Here is a 13,651-nt window from a genome sequence, read left to right on the forward strand (position 1 = left end):
ATTATATGTTAGAATTGTTGAACAAATAAAAAAAATTCAATAAATTCAATTAAAAATTATCAATTGACATAAATGTGATAACTTTAAAATTTTATGTGTAGCATCAAGAAAACACCTATTTGCTTTATATAGATAGATACATTTCATTAAATAATTTAATAAATTAAAATAAATTAACAATATAAATTTGTTAAAAAATAAATTGTCAATTATTTATAGGATCGTCCAATTTATTTTTTAATGTTTATATAATGAAAAAACTATTAGTAAATACTTCTATTGCTACTCTTACTATTTGAAATATTGAATTATAATAAATGATTTTTTTTCTTTAATTTCAGGATATTATAAATTTATAATTTTAGATTTTAGATAACTGTTGAGCTATTATGTTGAAGAAATTAAAATTTAATTCATATTTTTATCAAGTATTTTAAGTTTTTATTATATAATTGATCAATTTTATTATAAACAATAAATTAATTATTAAGGTATTTTATATATCAAGAATAATAAAAAAATTTTCAAGTTTTAGAATAATGAAAAATGAAGAATTTATATTATAGTCTTCTCCAACGCCGAGAACCTGCATTCGAACACATCATGCCAAGAACACACAAATCACATAAAAAAGAAAATCCATCACAAGAAAAAAAAAAACCCTTCACGAGATCTGCTACACCAAACCAAACTATAAAAATATTTGCATCAAACTAAAATTCGCATTTATCAAAATTATAATAATTGTATAAATTAATTATTCCGATCAAATCGGACTCTACCTGGGATTTAAAAATTAGATTAATTTTAGTTCTTAAAAATCTGAACATTTATCAAATCAGGCTCCATTCGGGCCGTACCGGATTAAAACTTCCTACCCAAGTCCGGCATCATTCGGAGCGCTGAATTCTCGTCGAGAGTCCTCTCTGAAGATACCACCAAAATTTTCCTTCTGTACTATGCACTACATTCTAGGGTTTTACTGCTTTCTTTTATTAATTTTCCAGATTTGAGGAGTAAAGACTGAGCAAGAGAGAGCTAGAGATCAAATTCAAGATGGACGATTATCAGGAGATGGAGAGATTTGGCATGGAGAACGACTTCGAAGACGGCCAATGGATAAACGGCGAGTTCTTCTACCGGAGTCGCAAAGAGAAGCGCAAGCAAACCAAGGATGATGTTCTGTATGGGGTCTTCGCCGACTATTCCGATTCCGATGACGAAGACGGCAACGGCTTATCTTCCTCGCGAAAGCGGAGAAAAGACCGTGATTTTGGCCGGAAGCCTGACCTTACTAAGCCCGTCAATTTCGTCTCTACAGGTACCGTGATGCCTAACCAAGAAATTGACAAGAATTCGAAAGAAGAGAATGTTGATGATATGTTTGCCGAAGATAATGACAGGCCTGGGTTAGGGTCAGGTTCAGGGTCGGGTCTGGGATTTAATAATAGCAATAATGTGGTTAAAAAAAGTCAGGGGTTTGAGGATGATGATGATCAGGATGAGGATAATTTTTTGCCTACCGAGTTTGGTAGGAGGATCAAAGAGGGGGCACAAAGGAGGGAGCGGCAGAGACTGGAAAGGAACGAAAAGCAAGGAGGCAAAAAGAGGGAAGTCGGAACTGGGAGTGTTGGGGAGTTTGAGAGGCATACTAAAGGGATTGGGATGAGACTGTTAGAGAAAATGGGGTATAAGGGAGGTGGATTAGGGAAGAATCAGCAAGGGATTGTGGCCCCAATTGAAGCGAAGATGAGGCCTAAGAATATGGGAATGGGTTTCAACGATTTTAAAGAAACTTCAGCTAAGGTGCCTCAGCTGGAGGAGATTAAGAGTGTGGCCCAAAGCCAGAGCCAGAGTCAGACTGTGGGGAGAGCAAAGGAGAGGCTCTGGATGAAGGGGAGGAAGAAGAAGCAAGAGGAGTATACAACAGCAGAGGAGTTGTTGGCAAAGAAGGAAGAACAAGGTTTTGAGGTTGTACAGAAGGTGCTTGATATGCGAGGGCCTCAAGTGAGAGTGCTGACAAATTTGGAGAATCTGAATGCAGAAGAGAAGGCAATAGAAAATGATATTCCAATGCCAGAACTTCAGCATAATGTGAGGTTGATCGTGGACTTGGCAGAGTTGGACATTCAGAAGATTGATAGAGATTTGAGAAACGAGAGGGAGACAGCTATTAGCTTGCAGGAGGACAAGGAGAGGTTGGAAACGGACGCTGCACGTCAGAAGAAACAATTGGATAACATGGAGGAAATCATGAGTATGTTGAGCCATATTGAGGAACAGAATTCCTCTGGAACCTTGACCTTGGATTTTTTAGCAAATTGTTTTGCTGACCTGCGAAGGAAATTTGCAGATGATTACAAGCTTTGCAACTTGTCTAGCATTGCTTGTTCATTTGCTTTTCCTTTGTTTATTAGAGTATTTCAGGGATGGGATCCTCTCAGGAATCAATTGCATGGACTGGAACTTGTGGAATTGTGGAAGAATGTTCTGCAAGGTGAGGAAAGTAATGATATTTGGGATGTAGCCACACCATATACGCAATTAGTATCTGAAGTAGTTTTACCTGCTGTAAGAATAGCTGGTATTAATACTTGGGAACCTAGGGATCCTGAACCGATGCTCAGATTTTTTGAGTCATGGGAAAAGTTGTTACCTGCATCAGTTATCCAGAGCATATTAGATAACGTAATCTTGCCGAAATTGTCTAGTGCTGTGGACTTATGGGACCCTCGTCGGGAAACTGTTCCAATACATGTTTGGGTGCATCCATGGCTGCCGCAGTTGGGACAGAGATTGGAGTATTTGTACGAGAAGATACGTATGAAGTTATCTATGGTTCTTGGTGCTTGGCATCCTAGTGATGCATCTGCTTATGCTATATTGTCGCCTTGGAAAACTGTGTTTGATTCAGCCAGTTGGGAAAATCTTATGCGCAAATTTATAGTTCCTAAGTTGGAGGTTGCACTGCAAGAGTTCCAAATAAATCCAGCTGATCAGAAGCTTGATCAATTCTATTGGGTCATGTCATGGGCTTCTGCAATTCCAATTCATCTCATGGTTGATTTGATGGAAAGATTTTTCTTTGTCAAGTGGCTGCAGATTCTATATCATTGGTTGTGTTCAAATCCAAACTTACAGGAGGTTCATAAATGGTATACTGGTTGGAAGGGACTCCTCCCACCGGAGCTTCAGGCCCATGAAAATATTCGGTATCAATTTACTCTTGGCCTCAACATGATTGATCGGGCTATTGAAGGTATGGAAGTCGTCCAACCTGGCTTGAGGGAGAATCTTAGTTATTTTAGGGCACTAGAGCAAAAGCAGTTTGAGGCTCAGCAGAGAGCTGCAGCACATGCTCAACAGCAACCTGCAATGGGTGTGGGAAGCACAGTCCAGTCAGATGGTGTGGGTGGTGGTCTTGAGATGACTTTGAAAGAAGTTGTTGAGGCTCATGCACAACATCATGGCTTGCTATTTAAGCCTAAACCTGGCAGGACATACAATGGTCACCAGATTTATGGCTATGGTAGCATAAGCATATATGTGGACTCTGTGCATCAAAGGTTGTATGCCCAGAAGGAGGAAGATTGGTTCCTGACGAACCTTGATAAGTTGCTAGAGATGCATAACAGTTCTCTTATGAAGAGACGCTGATTTTTAGAGCCTCTGTGGAGCTGCTGGGATGTGGAGCAACTACAGGCGGAAAAAGCAGTCCTTCGGATAAAATAGGGTCTGATGCATCATGCAAACAAATAATCGTAGTTAAAAGGTCAGTTTTTCCATATTCCTTCATCTTGTCTGTGATGGACAGGACTATTTGTTTTAAGAAATGATAATTTGAAATCATTTTGTAGTCATTACCTTAGTTATTATGCATTGCTGCTGCTCACTTATTTACACTTGTATTTCCTTGTTAGCTATTCTTGTAAAAATGTTTTGCCATGATTCTATTAATGATCTTATTTTTTTTCCTCTTCATCTACCTTGCATTGAATATTGTTTTGCTTTATGCTTTGAGTACTTGGTATATTTTCAAACTTTCTTTTCCCCCCTCCTTTCTTTTATCATAATTTCCCCTTCTTTTTGGCTTAAATTTTTGGTTATCAATTGTTGCTCCTATTTCTTTTTCCTTCATCCTCACTTTCTTTGTGCTACCAATTTGTTTTAGTGACCCTGAAGTCCTGAACTGGGCCAGGGAGAGAAATTTGTTCACTTGGCGGAGGTGTATAGCTGCCAATTTCTAAAATATGTTATGGTTTAACAAACAGTACGAAAGCTGCCTCTTTCATAATTGATTTTGTCTCTGGTGATAAAAGGATGAGGTGGAAATAGGATAGGTAGAAATTTGGTGCACAAATCTGTTGCCTTCGAAAGGTATAAATTGGTGGCCTATTTATTATTTTAAGTCTTGAATAGATACAAATTGGGAAATATGCATGAAGGCTTCATGCTTGGTACTACTACTCTGTCTTATGGAAGAACAAGATGGAGTATATATGCTGTAATTATTAATTACTCTGTGGACCATGTACTATTGAATACCTATGCTATTGGACTAATCTTGGACTAATTGATATTTCAACAACTTGAAAACAAAGACACTATTCAACATAATCTTAAACTGTACAGACTACAGACCTCCTGATCAGAAGTAATTTCTTTATGAATCCGGTGACCTTCTCGGCCAATATAAATTATTTGGAAAATGTATGTCCTCTCCTCTCTTGCATGCTCTGTGTCACTGTGACTTGGAGTGCCAAGTGTGGTTTCTCTCCCTCTCAACTTCAGAATTGATAGGTTAGAAGGTAACTACCCGATGGAGGTTTGGATTAGCATCTCGAACTGGTTATAGAACCATCAAGATAGTTGGGGGATGAATAACTGGGCACTTTACATTTTGTGGTTCCTCTGGATAGCCTGGAACGAATTTTTCTTTCAGGTAAAGATTGGTCAGATGTGGAGATTCTTAATCTAAGCTCAAAGGCTGTATGAGGATTATCTCCAGGCTCCTAGGACCCAGAATGATTGCTGTCGAGGGGAAAACACTGGTTCGTACTGGGAACATGACCTCCTGGTCCACCCTGAGTTGAGTGTTGTTAAAATTAGTTTTGATGCAGCGACCAATCTAGCGGAGAGATGTGGTGAAACTGGATTCGTGGCCAAGGACAACAGGTGCTGTATCGTTTGAAGGATGTAAGAGGGTGCCTGATCAAGTTGATCCTCTAGTCTTGGAAGCATTGGGCTTGATGGAAGCTGTGTTGACTGCTAAGGACCATGGTCTGCAGAGAGTAATCTTCGAAGGTGATGCTCTATCATTTGAAGCTGCGGCTAGGAGAGTTCCTCCTTTGCAATCCATTGAAATCATCATTGATGATGATAGTTGTATCTATAGCTGTTTTCTGGTTTGTTCCTTTTAAATTCATTAGGCGAGAGGTAAACTGGGCTGCCCATCATGTGGCAAGAATTGCCCTGACTCGGTAGTCTCTTTATTTTTACTTTGTATCTGCTAATTGTTCAGGCTAGGTGATAGGCCTCCTTCGGTTTTGTACCTTTGCTTTTCACTTGATTGAACACATCATCTCTCTATTTTAGAGAAAAAAGAAAAGAAAAACCATAGCCTTCGAAAAAGTTGGTAGCAATAATCTGTGAGAAAGGTTCCTTCCCTTGCAAACACATATGGATCAAACCCGCATTCTTCTTTTAACATTCAAAAATATTGCTGTTGAGACAGACATTTACCATTCTTTAACATTATCCCATTGTGACAACATTGTTCTTCAAAACCACTCATTTTGACTCGTCCTCGGGCCAGGGCAGGACACTTGTCGGTTCAATCATAGAACTGCCCTTCACACGAGCTCCAAATAGGGGTTGTTCTACGATATATGTGTGTGTGTTTTTCACCATTAGAATTTATATACATTCAATTCTATCTCTCAGATTTATGAATCTAATTACCTTTTTACACTTTTCACTTATTGTCCCCACACTCAAATTTCACATCTATTGATACTTGCATCTCGTAGCAATAGCCTCCAAATGGAATCTCTCACACACGCCTCTCATGACTAGTGGAAAATATGCATGAGATGGCTTCAGGAATTGCACATGGTATTCTTCCTAAACAAATATGTGCCCGTTAGCAGCATATTTATCTCTATAAATAGAATCTTCATTGCAAGAAGCAGTTCAAGCTTTGGCCAATGGCCGTGCACATATCTTGAAAGTAAGAGTTGGAGGAACCCAAACCATTTATCATATTTGCTTTCGTTTCCTCCAATATTTTACCTTCGATGGTTTGTGAAATCACTATAACATTATTGCGAGAAAGATGCCATGGATCCTGAAAGGGAGAGTTGGAGGAAGCTAAACCATTTGCATTTGCTCACTAACTAAGAGCCCAAATCATATGATTTAGTTTCCTCCAATATCTAACTTCCAGTGGTTTATGAGTGCTGCTAATTTAGATGCTGTTGATGAGAAGTTAGGGCTTTGTTGCTTAATCTAGCTTTGTATTCTTAGATTTTTTTTTTTTTTAAAGAGTTTAGATTGAAACTAACTATTGTTGTGACTTTGATTCCTCCTCGTGTATAGAGATGGCGGTAAAAACCTCTTTTTCCTGTAGAGGGGAAAGGACCGGCCGGTGAACACATTTTTGGTGCTGCTTCCTCAATCCACTCTCCATCGTGACTCGCATTGCGTCCCAGAGATTGAGGGGGAAAAACGGGTTATGGCAGATATTCAACCATTTACTGTGTATATAGCTAAAGAAATACCTGCATCTGGCTTTTATTCAGGCTTAACTAACCCTGAAGTTTGGTTATCTGAGCTAGGAAATATTTATAGCTGAAGTTTGGTTATCTGAGCTAGTAAATATTTATAGCGCAGGCGGATCGGGAACGGAAAGAGACTCCTCTTAAACATTTATTAAAACTTTGTCTAAGAATAAATATTATATAATTATTAATTTATTATACAATATAAATAAAAATATATTATAATTTTTTAATAAAAATATTATTTTTATATATATACATATTTTTATCATATAAGAATGAGCATTATAATTAATTTAATCATTATTTATTTTAGTTTTATATTTATCTATTATTTCATGTGATTTTAAATAATTTTATTATTAAAAAAATTAATTTAAGATAAAAAATTTGGTAATTAATAAATTTTAAAAGAGTAATATAGTTTAAATAAAAAAATGAAATTAAATTAGCTAATTATTAATGAAAAATAATTCTTAAAATAGAATTAATATAAATTGCTGCTAACAGATGATTTTATCAGCTATTAGGTGCAATTTTGATAGGTTTACTTGCTTAGATGTGTATCTGCTATCCGCCATATCCAAAAGTTAAACCAACTCAAGTCCTCCAATCAATTTTAGGCACAAGAACTTCTTAACTACTATCTTCAGCTTAAATATGAGATAAGTGAATGTAATAGAATGTAATAAATAAAAGATCAATTTGATAATGAACCAAAAAATACATTCTCGTAGGCTCCGTTGTGGTCTGCTAATTACTAACCAACACTACATTTTTGCTTTGTCACTAGGGACAATGGGATCTTGATCTACTAGTTTATTATTCAAGGCTTGTGAATGTTTGAGAATAACAAGAGAGACTCATCAGCAGAGAGTGTGAATTGCTGTAGGACAGACAGGAACCGTAGGAAATCTGTGTTAAATAAAATCTGATTTTTGAGTCTCGTTTTCTCGATTTCAGGAGATTAATCTGATTTATCAGTATTCAGTATAGCTTAGGTTGTAAATCTGAGAATTAAATAAAATCAAGCACTGATATATATGATTTGCTAGAAAATTAGATATGCAAGTTGAATGTGAGAATTAACTTGTGACGCACATTTAAAGCTTCCATGGCTGTTACATAGCACTAGTACTGCAAAATCCAGTGCTGCAGACTCAACAGTAAGAGAGATATGATAGTTAAATATGTGAAATTACTGTGTTTCATTTCCACATATTTGGAATAAGCTTCTTTAAAAGAAATCACATGTTATTTCCAATGAATAAAAAATTATTCCATAAAAATAAAACCATTTAATATAATAAAAGAAAACACGAATGCAACAGTCTGATTTCTTTCTTCTATCTTGTCTCTGATATGAACAGTGATTTCAATTTAGATAGGATGTAAAAATGCTCAAAATATTTCCATCCCAGATGACTAAAGCTAAAGAACCATTAGAATAAGATCTAATGTGAGATAATAATAATGATTAAAGATGAAGCCCTCAGTTGATCATTGCCATCATCATAGTACATAATAGAATTAAATAATTTTGATTTCAGATCCACGGATTGTCCATCAAATTATATGATAAATACATGAAAATTTTTTGCTCCATCTAGCTCTTAAATCAGCATGCTCAACTCTACAGAAAGTTTTGGGGTTATAGGCCCTTACAAACATGATCTCCGATAGTTGTTTCTGTTCTGAAAAAAGAAATGGAAGATACATCTTTCCTTTCTGTACATATACAGTCATATTCTGGAGTTTCAATGAAACATGCACGCACCAATTCAATGTTTCACTAGCATGGCCTCCAGCTTCTTCTTCCTTGCAGCATGTTTTAATTTCTCTAGTGCAACAAGCCCGACTTGTCGAATTCTCTCTCTGGACAAACCTATCCTGAAGAGATGTTGCAGTGCCACTGTTAAATTCACATGGTACATATATATTTTTTTTTCAAAAAAAAAGGAAGGAACAACATGTAATTCCTCATACATTAAAGGAATAATAAGTTCCTTCCCGTTATGTAATTCCCTAAAGCACAGATGCTATCACTACAGATAACCATGATTCAATTTTTAGGATATAAACAGACCCTGTCAGTCAGTTCATACACTGTTCCAAAAGAAACTGAAATCATGCACAAAAAAACCAAATAGCTTTCTAAGTAAAGAGCTAAGAGTTTGCCAATGGATACAACGTCTTAGACTCTCATATGCATAAAAGCGAAAGGGTGCTTCTGATTCGTGTAACTGAAGAATGTGCCATTCTCTACCTATCAAGGTGCTTCTAAAGAGTCAGTGCAGCCAATTTTCTGAGAAGTAGGGAATTCTTTATTTCTACTCACCGCTTACTAATGTCCTCCCATGTAAGGGATTCATTATCCAAACCATAGTAAAGTCTTATAATCTCCCTTTCTCGTTCTTGAAGAGTCACATTGATAAGCTTGTTTACTTCTTCCTGCAAATATATTATTAAAGATGAATATTTTCTTTCTATAGCCTTCAACGTAAACAAGGAGTTGTCACTATTAGGAGCTTTATTTTTACCTTGAGTGCCCATTCATCTACTCCATGCCATGGGTTGTTCTCAAGGCAATTATCTGCAACGTACTTTAAAAGAAAAAAAAGAAAGAAAGAAAGAAAGAAAGAGAACTCAATCCCGAGCAAAATAGACACAAATAACTAAAAGGGTGAAAAATAATATTCTGAGATGAATTTGCAGAATCCAAGTTGATCTTCACTTACACTATGGTGAGTCTCTCCTGGGAGACCATTCAAAGAGGGGAATGCTTCCCTATCAAGTGAAAAGACCTTGCTAATTGCCTGCATGTAATGACATTTTGTGGTAAGGAATAGCATACAGAGAATAAAAGCATAATGTGCAAGAAGTATCTTAAAATATTTCATACCTCTGTCGCATTCCTAACTTTTTTCTGGGACATATTCAGGGACTCTGCAATCCTCTGAAAATAACAGCAAAATAAGACACATTGATAATCCATACGTTGAGACTGGTTGAATTGCAAATTACACTGATATTCTAGTACACAAGCAAAAAAAGAGAGAATAAATTTGCTTTGATTTGCTAAAAAAACTTACATCAATTGAAGGAGTTACTCCTTTCTCTGCCAGTCTGATTTTTGCATTTCGTATTAAGCCTAACCTTTCATGTAAATGATTAGGCAGTCTTAAGGTTCTCGAATTCTCAACTAATGCTCTTGAAACACCCTGTAACAGAAGGAAACTACAAAGATGCATTAGCTTTGCACAATCCCTGTTGAAACCAAGACAGACAGAATAATACACATTACAAACAAATTTGTAGTAATGTGTTCAGGTAAGAGATATCACCTGGACTCATTTCTCAGTTTAGATATGCATGGGACATAAAATCCAGATTTGGGAGGAAAAATAAGAGAGGAAATATAATAATTTACATGTTGCATTATCACATCCTTTAATATGCCATTAATAAACAGAAGGGGCAGAATAAGTGAACAATTTAGCAGAAACAGAAAAGACTGGGAAGGTAATAAGTTGGAGTGTAAGTTATTAAGATCTTGTAATAGACATGGTTTCTCTCCAATTATCTGTTGGGGAATGTGTATGCAAAAGTAATTTATCAGTTGCCAAATGCTAAGTTGTTTACAAATTCCAATCTAAAAGCAAATATCAGCCTCACCTGACGTATCCACCAATAAACATAAGTTGAAATTTTGAACCCCTTTGAAGAATCAAACTTCTCAATGCCACGCAATAGTCCAATCAAACCTCCCTGCATGAGAATTATTACAAAATTTACATGTAAGAGGGTACCAACAGATCTGACTAAGGAATGTTACTTGCATTCAAGGATAAAAATATTTCGTGATAGAAATAAGAAAAAAAAAATGTTACCTGAACAAGGTCAGCCATTTCAGCGCCCATGTTATCATATCTTTGAGCAATAGACATAACTAGACGAACATTGCTCATTGCTAGTTTCTCTCTTGCCAAAGAACAAGCTATCAATTTGGATTGTAACTCTGCACGAGAGATCCTCAAGGAAGTTGCGAGTTCTGCATCAGAGGGCTCACATCCTAATCTCTCCTTCAGCCTGGAATTTGCAATGTAAATGGACGACTTATAATTAATAAGATCATATGTCTTTAATTTCTTTCCAAAATAAGCAGCTTTGATTTTTGAGAAGAATGGAGTATTTCAAAAAGAAAAAACATTGAGATGAAAATAAGAAGGAAACAAAACCTCCTGTGATCCATTTATTATTGAATCAGGGTATCGTTGCTTCAATTCTACATTTTATGATCACTTTTGAGGTCTCTCCACATACAGAAAAAATGTCTTTGGCATGGCAAAGCTACTTCTCTTTGAAATTTAACAAGGCATACGAAGAAGAATCAGTGTGTCTCACCTGGATCTATGTTCTTCCATGGAAAGACCAGCTTTAATTATCCTTGACAGGCATACAACTTCTGCATGCGTGAGAAGCTCTTCACTTACTACACCCTTAACATAACCCTTCAAACGATTCTGCAGCAGCTCAGGACTGACAGCTGATTTTAGCTGCTTAAATGTACTAGCTTGCACTATGGATTTACTTTGGCTCAGATTCTTCCTCCTAGTATTTATTCTCCGTTGTCGAGCAGATAATCCAGAGCAAGTGACAGGTATCTTCTTTTGACTTTTTTTATTGGTTGAATCACTTGAGGCTGTCCTCTCAAACGAAAGATTCCACTGTTTCTCAAGCATTGACTTCTGCAACAAGAGAAGTGCCTCCACTGAATAGTCGAGATCAGAAATATCCTCTTCTATGTCATGGAATGTCTTGAACCGTGTTGCTGCAGTTGAGGGAGCAGAGGCAGTATCCACATGTTCTTTAAGAGCCTTAATAGACTGTGTATTTCTATTGGATGATGGGTAACTGGGGCCATAATTTGATGACTTTTTTGCAACTATCACATTCTTTGTTGAAGCAATTTGGTAGTGGGTTAATCCATTATCATTGACATTGAAAAGCTTTTCTGTAAGGTCAGAATAATAAAAGGTAGAACTCAAGAATTTCTTTCCTGCACTAAGTCCGACAACTGCTGCAGTGACCATCATATGTCTTCCTTTCAAGTATGTGCAATGAGCATTACAAGATCTCAACCTACTTAATGAAGCAAAATTCGTTTACAGCTCTTCAACTGTTCTCAATTCACTAAGGTCAGCGTAAAAGGATGTGTTGTATACTAAATCTCCCAAAGATCGCGTTGTTAGCCTTCTGGTAATAAAAAAGAAGAGAGAATTCTTAGACTTGTTTATCTAAATCAAATAAACAATGAAAAGTACCCAGTCAAGTAGACCATGAAATAAAAGAAAATGGATGCATAAGGTTGTTTGGCCATAAGAACATTTCATACAATACACATATAATGGACAAAAGTGTCAGAGCACATGGAACACATATGCAGATGCAAGAGATTTATATCCAGAAAACTCTCCTGAAGTCAATTTTGTGTTTCTTGAACAATAAATGTTTTATAGAACAAGGAATGAGAAGAAAAATTACACACACAAAATCCCATCAGTACCAGTACAACACTAAAATGATATATCTAAATCCTTGATCTGAGTTTAGCATCATTAGAACTATATTTGAAATTTTCATAGAACCATAGCTCAAATAGGTTAACAAGCTTGACTTCTCAGAAAAAAAAAAGTTCACCAGCTTAAAATTGTGCATAGTCCCCGAAATCAAGTGAAATTCTATAGACTGAGACAAGGTTGTTAAACCATGAACTAAAGGGTCGCAAGAAAAGCATATGTTAATATCTTCAACAGGCAATTTCCAACCTTTTTTAGATTTTAATTCCAATTTCAGCAAAAACCCAATTTGTTTTCTTTATTAGATAAGAGTAAATGATAATAACAAAATGGCGCTTATTCTCATTGTTAACAGTATTGGAAAGGTTGTGGGTTATACAAGTTCTTCTCTGTCCGAAACTGTCCCGCAAATTTGAGTTTATCAACAGAAGGAGAAGATCCCAAGAAAAGTATCCAAAAGAACAAGAACAGAAAAAGTGAAAAAACAAAGAGCAGAACTGGTGAAACATTCCCATAAGAGAAGCAAACAATTCAACCTTAATTCTTGCAAGAAAAAAGACCAAAAAAAAAATGGCAAAGAAGTAACGCGAATTATGAAAGCCATACCTGGAACAAACTGTATTATTATTAGTAGTAGAAGAAGAGGTGGAGACTACAAAGTAAGGAGTAAGCAGTTGAGGAGAAAGGAAGAATGCAAAACTGTGGGAACCTTTCTGTTGCGGTCTTGCGTGTTAGAATGATTTTTTTTCTCATTCAAGAAAAAAAAGAAAAATTCTTTATCTTTTAGTTTTTATGATAGTCTTAATAAAAATTTTTCATTCAAGGAGAAATGGAAGCTTACAAGTCCAAAAAGGGTAGAGATATGGGAGGGAGAGATGCTATTGGCTGGAGGAGATATTGGGTCCATCCTTGAGTGGTGCAGAGATTGCCATTTTGCCACTTCCATATTTCTTCGCCTTCTCATCTCTCTCTTCTCTTGTTCTTATTATGGCTTTAAAAAAAAAAAAAAAAAGATTTTTATATATATAACGATTTTTTTATATAATTAGAAATTGATAGTTTGATAGCCACACAGCAGCAAAGCATACAATACAACTCCATCTCCTGAGTCTGAGGGAAAATCGATGAACGGTGGATCCCACCCACACATCACCCCTTCAACAAGCTCTGTGCTTCACACACGCACCCTTTCTTTCTTTTTTTCTTTACCATTGTCTGTTCTCACCCAATAATAATAATATTTTTATTTTTATTTTTATTTTTATATTGATCTAAATTATTCATTTTATTTAT

The 13,651-nt window shown here is 36.1% G+C and overlaps 2 protein-coding genes across 5 annotated transcripts; one reads left to right on the forward strand and one right to left on the reverse strand.

Moving 5' to 3' along the window:
- Positions 1-679: 679 nt before the first annotated feature.
- LOC110647445 (septin and tuftelin-interacting protein 1 homolog 1) lies at positions 680-7,823 on the forward strand. 3 transcript variants are annotated; one of them, XM_058144353.1, is made up of 2 exons: positions 680-3,772; positions 7,573-7,823. In XM_058144353.1, exon 1 carries the CDS (start codon positions 1,057-1,059, stop codon positions 3,655-3,657), a length of 2,601 nt encoding a protein of 866 aa, XP_058000336.1. In that variant the 5' UTR covers positions 680-1,056; the 3' UTR covers positions 3,658-3,772; positions 7,573-7,823. The 3 variants fall into 3 exon arrangements, with proteins under 3 accessions (XP_058000336.1, XP_058000335.1, XP_058000337.1); XM_058144352.1 differs by lacking the exon at positions 7,573-7,823 and adding an exon at positions 6,598-7,035; XM_058144354.1 differs by lacking the exon at positions 7,573-7,823 and adding an exon at positions 4,172-5,631.
- Positions 7,824-8,296: 473 nt separating this feature from the next.
- On the reverse strand, positions 8,297-13,317 carry LOC110647448 (RNA polymerase sigma factor sigA). 2 transcript variants are annotated; one of them, XM_058144358.1, is made up of 10 exons: positions 13,200-13,317; positions 11,184-12,035; positions 10,670-10,868; positions 10,455-10,547; positions 9,872-10,000; positions 9,682-9,735; positions 9,518-9,595; positions 9,320-9,382; positions 9,118-9,230; positions 8,297-8,669 (listed from the first exon to the last, which is right to left on the reverse strand). In XM_058144358.1, exons 2-10 carry the CDS (start codon positions 11,873-11,875, stop codon positions 8,561-8,563), a joined length of 1,530 nt encoding a protein of 509 aa, XP_058000341.1. In that variant the 5' UTR covers positions 11,876-12,035; positions 13,200-13,317; the 3' UTR covers positions 8,297-8,560. The 2 variants fall into 2 exon arrangements, with proteins under 2 accessions (XP_058000341.1, XP_021656961.2); XM_021801269.2 differs by lacking the exon at positions 13,200-13,317 and adding an exon at positions 12,965-13,180.
- Between the last annotated feature and the right edge of the window lie 334 nt (positions 13,318-13,651).

This window comes from Hevea brasiliensis, chromosome 3 (assembly GCF_030052815.1).
Source record: "Hevea brasiliensis isolate MT/VB/25A 57/8 chromosome 3, ASM3005281v1, whole genome shotgun sequence".
NCBI classification, from domain to species: domain Eukaryota; kingdom Viridiplantae; phylum Streptophyta; class Magnoliopsida; order Malpighiales; family Euphorbiaceae; genus Hevea; species Hevea brasiliensis.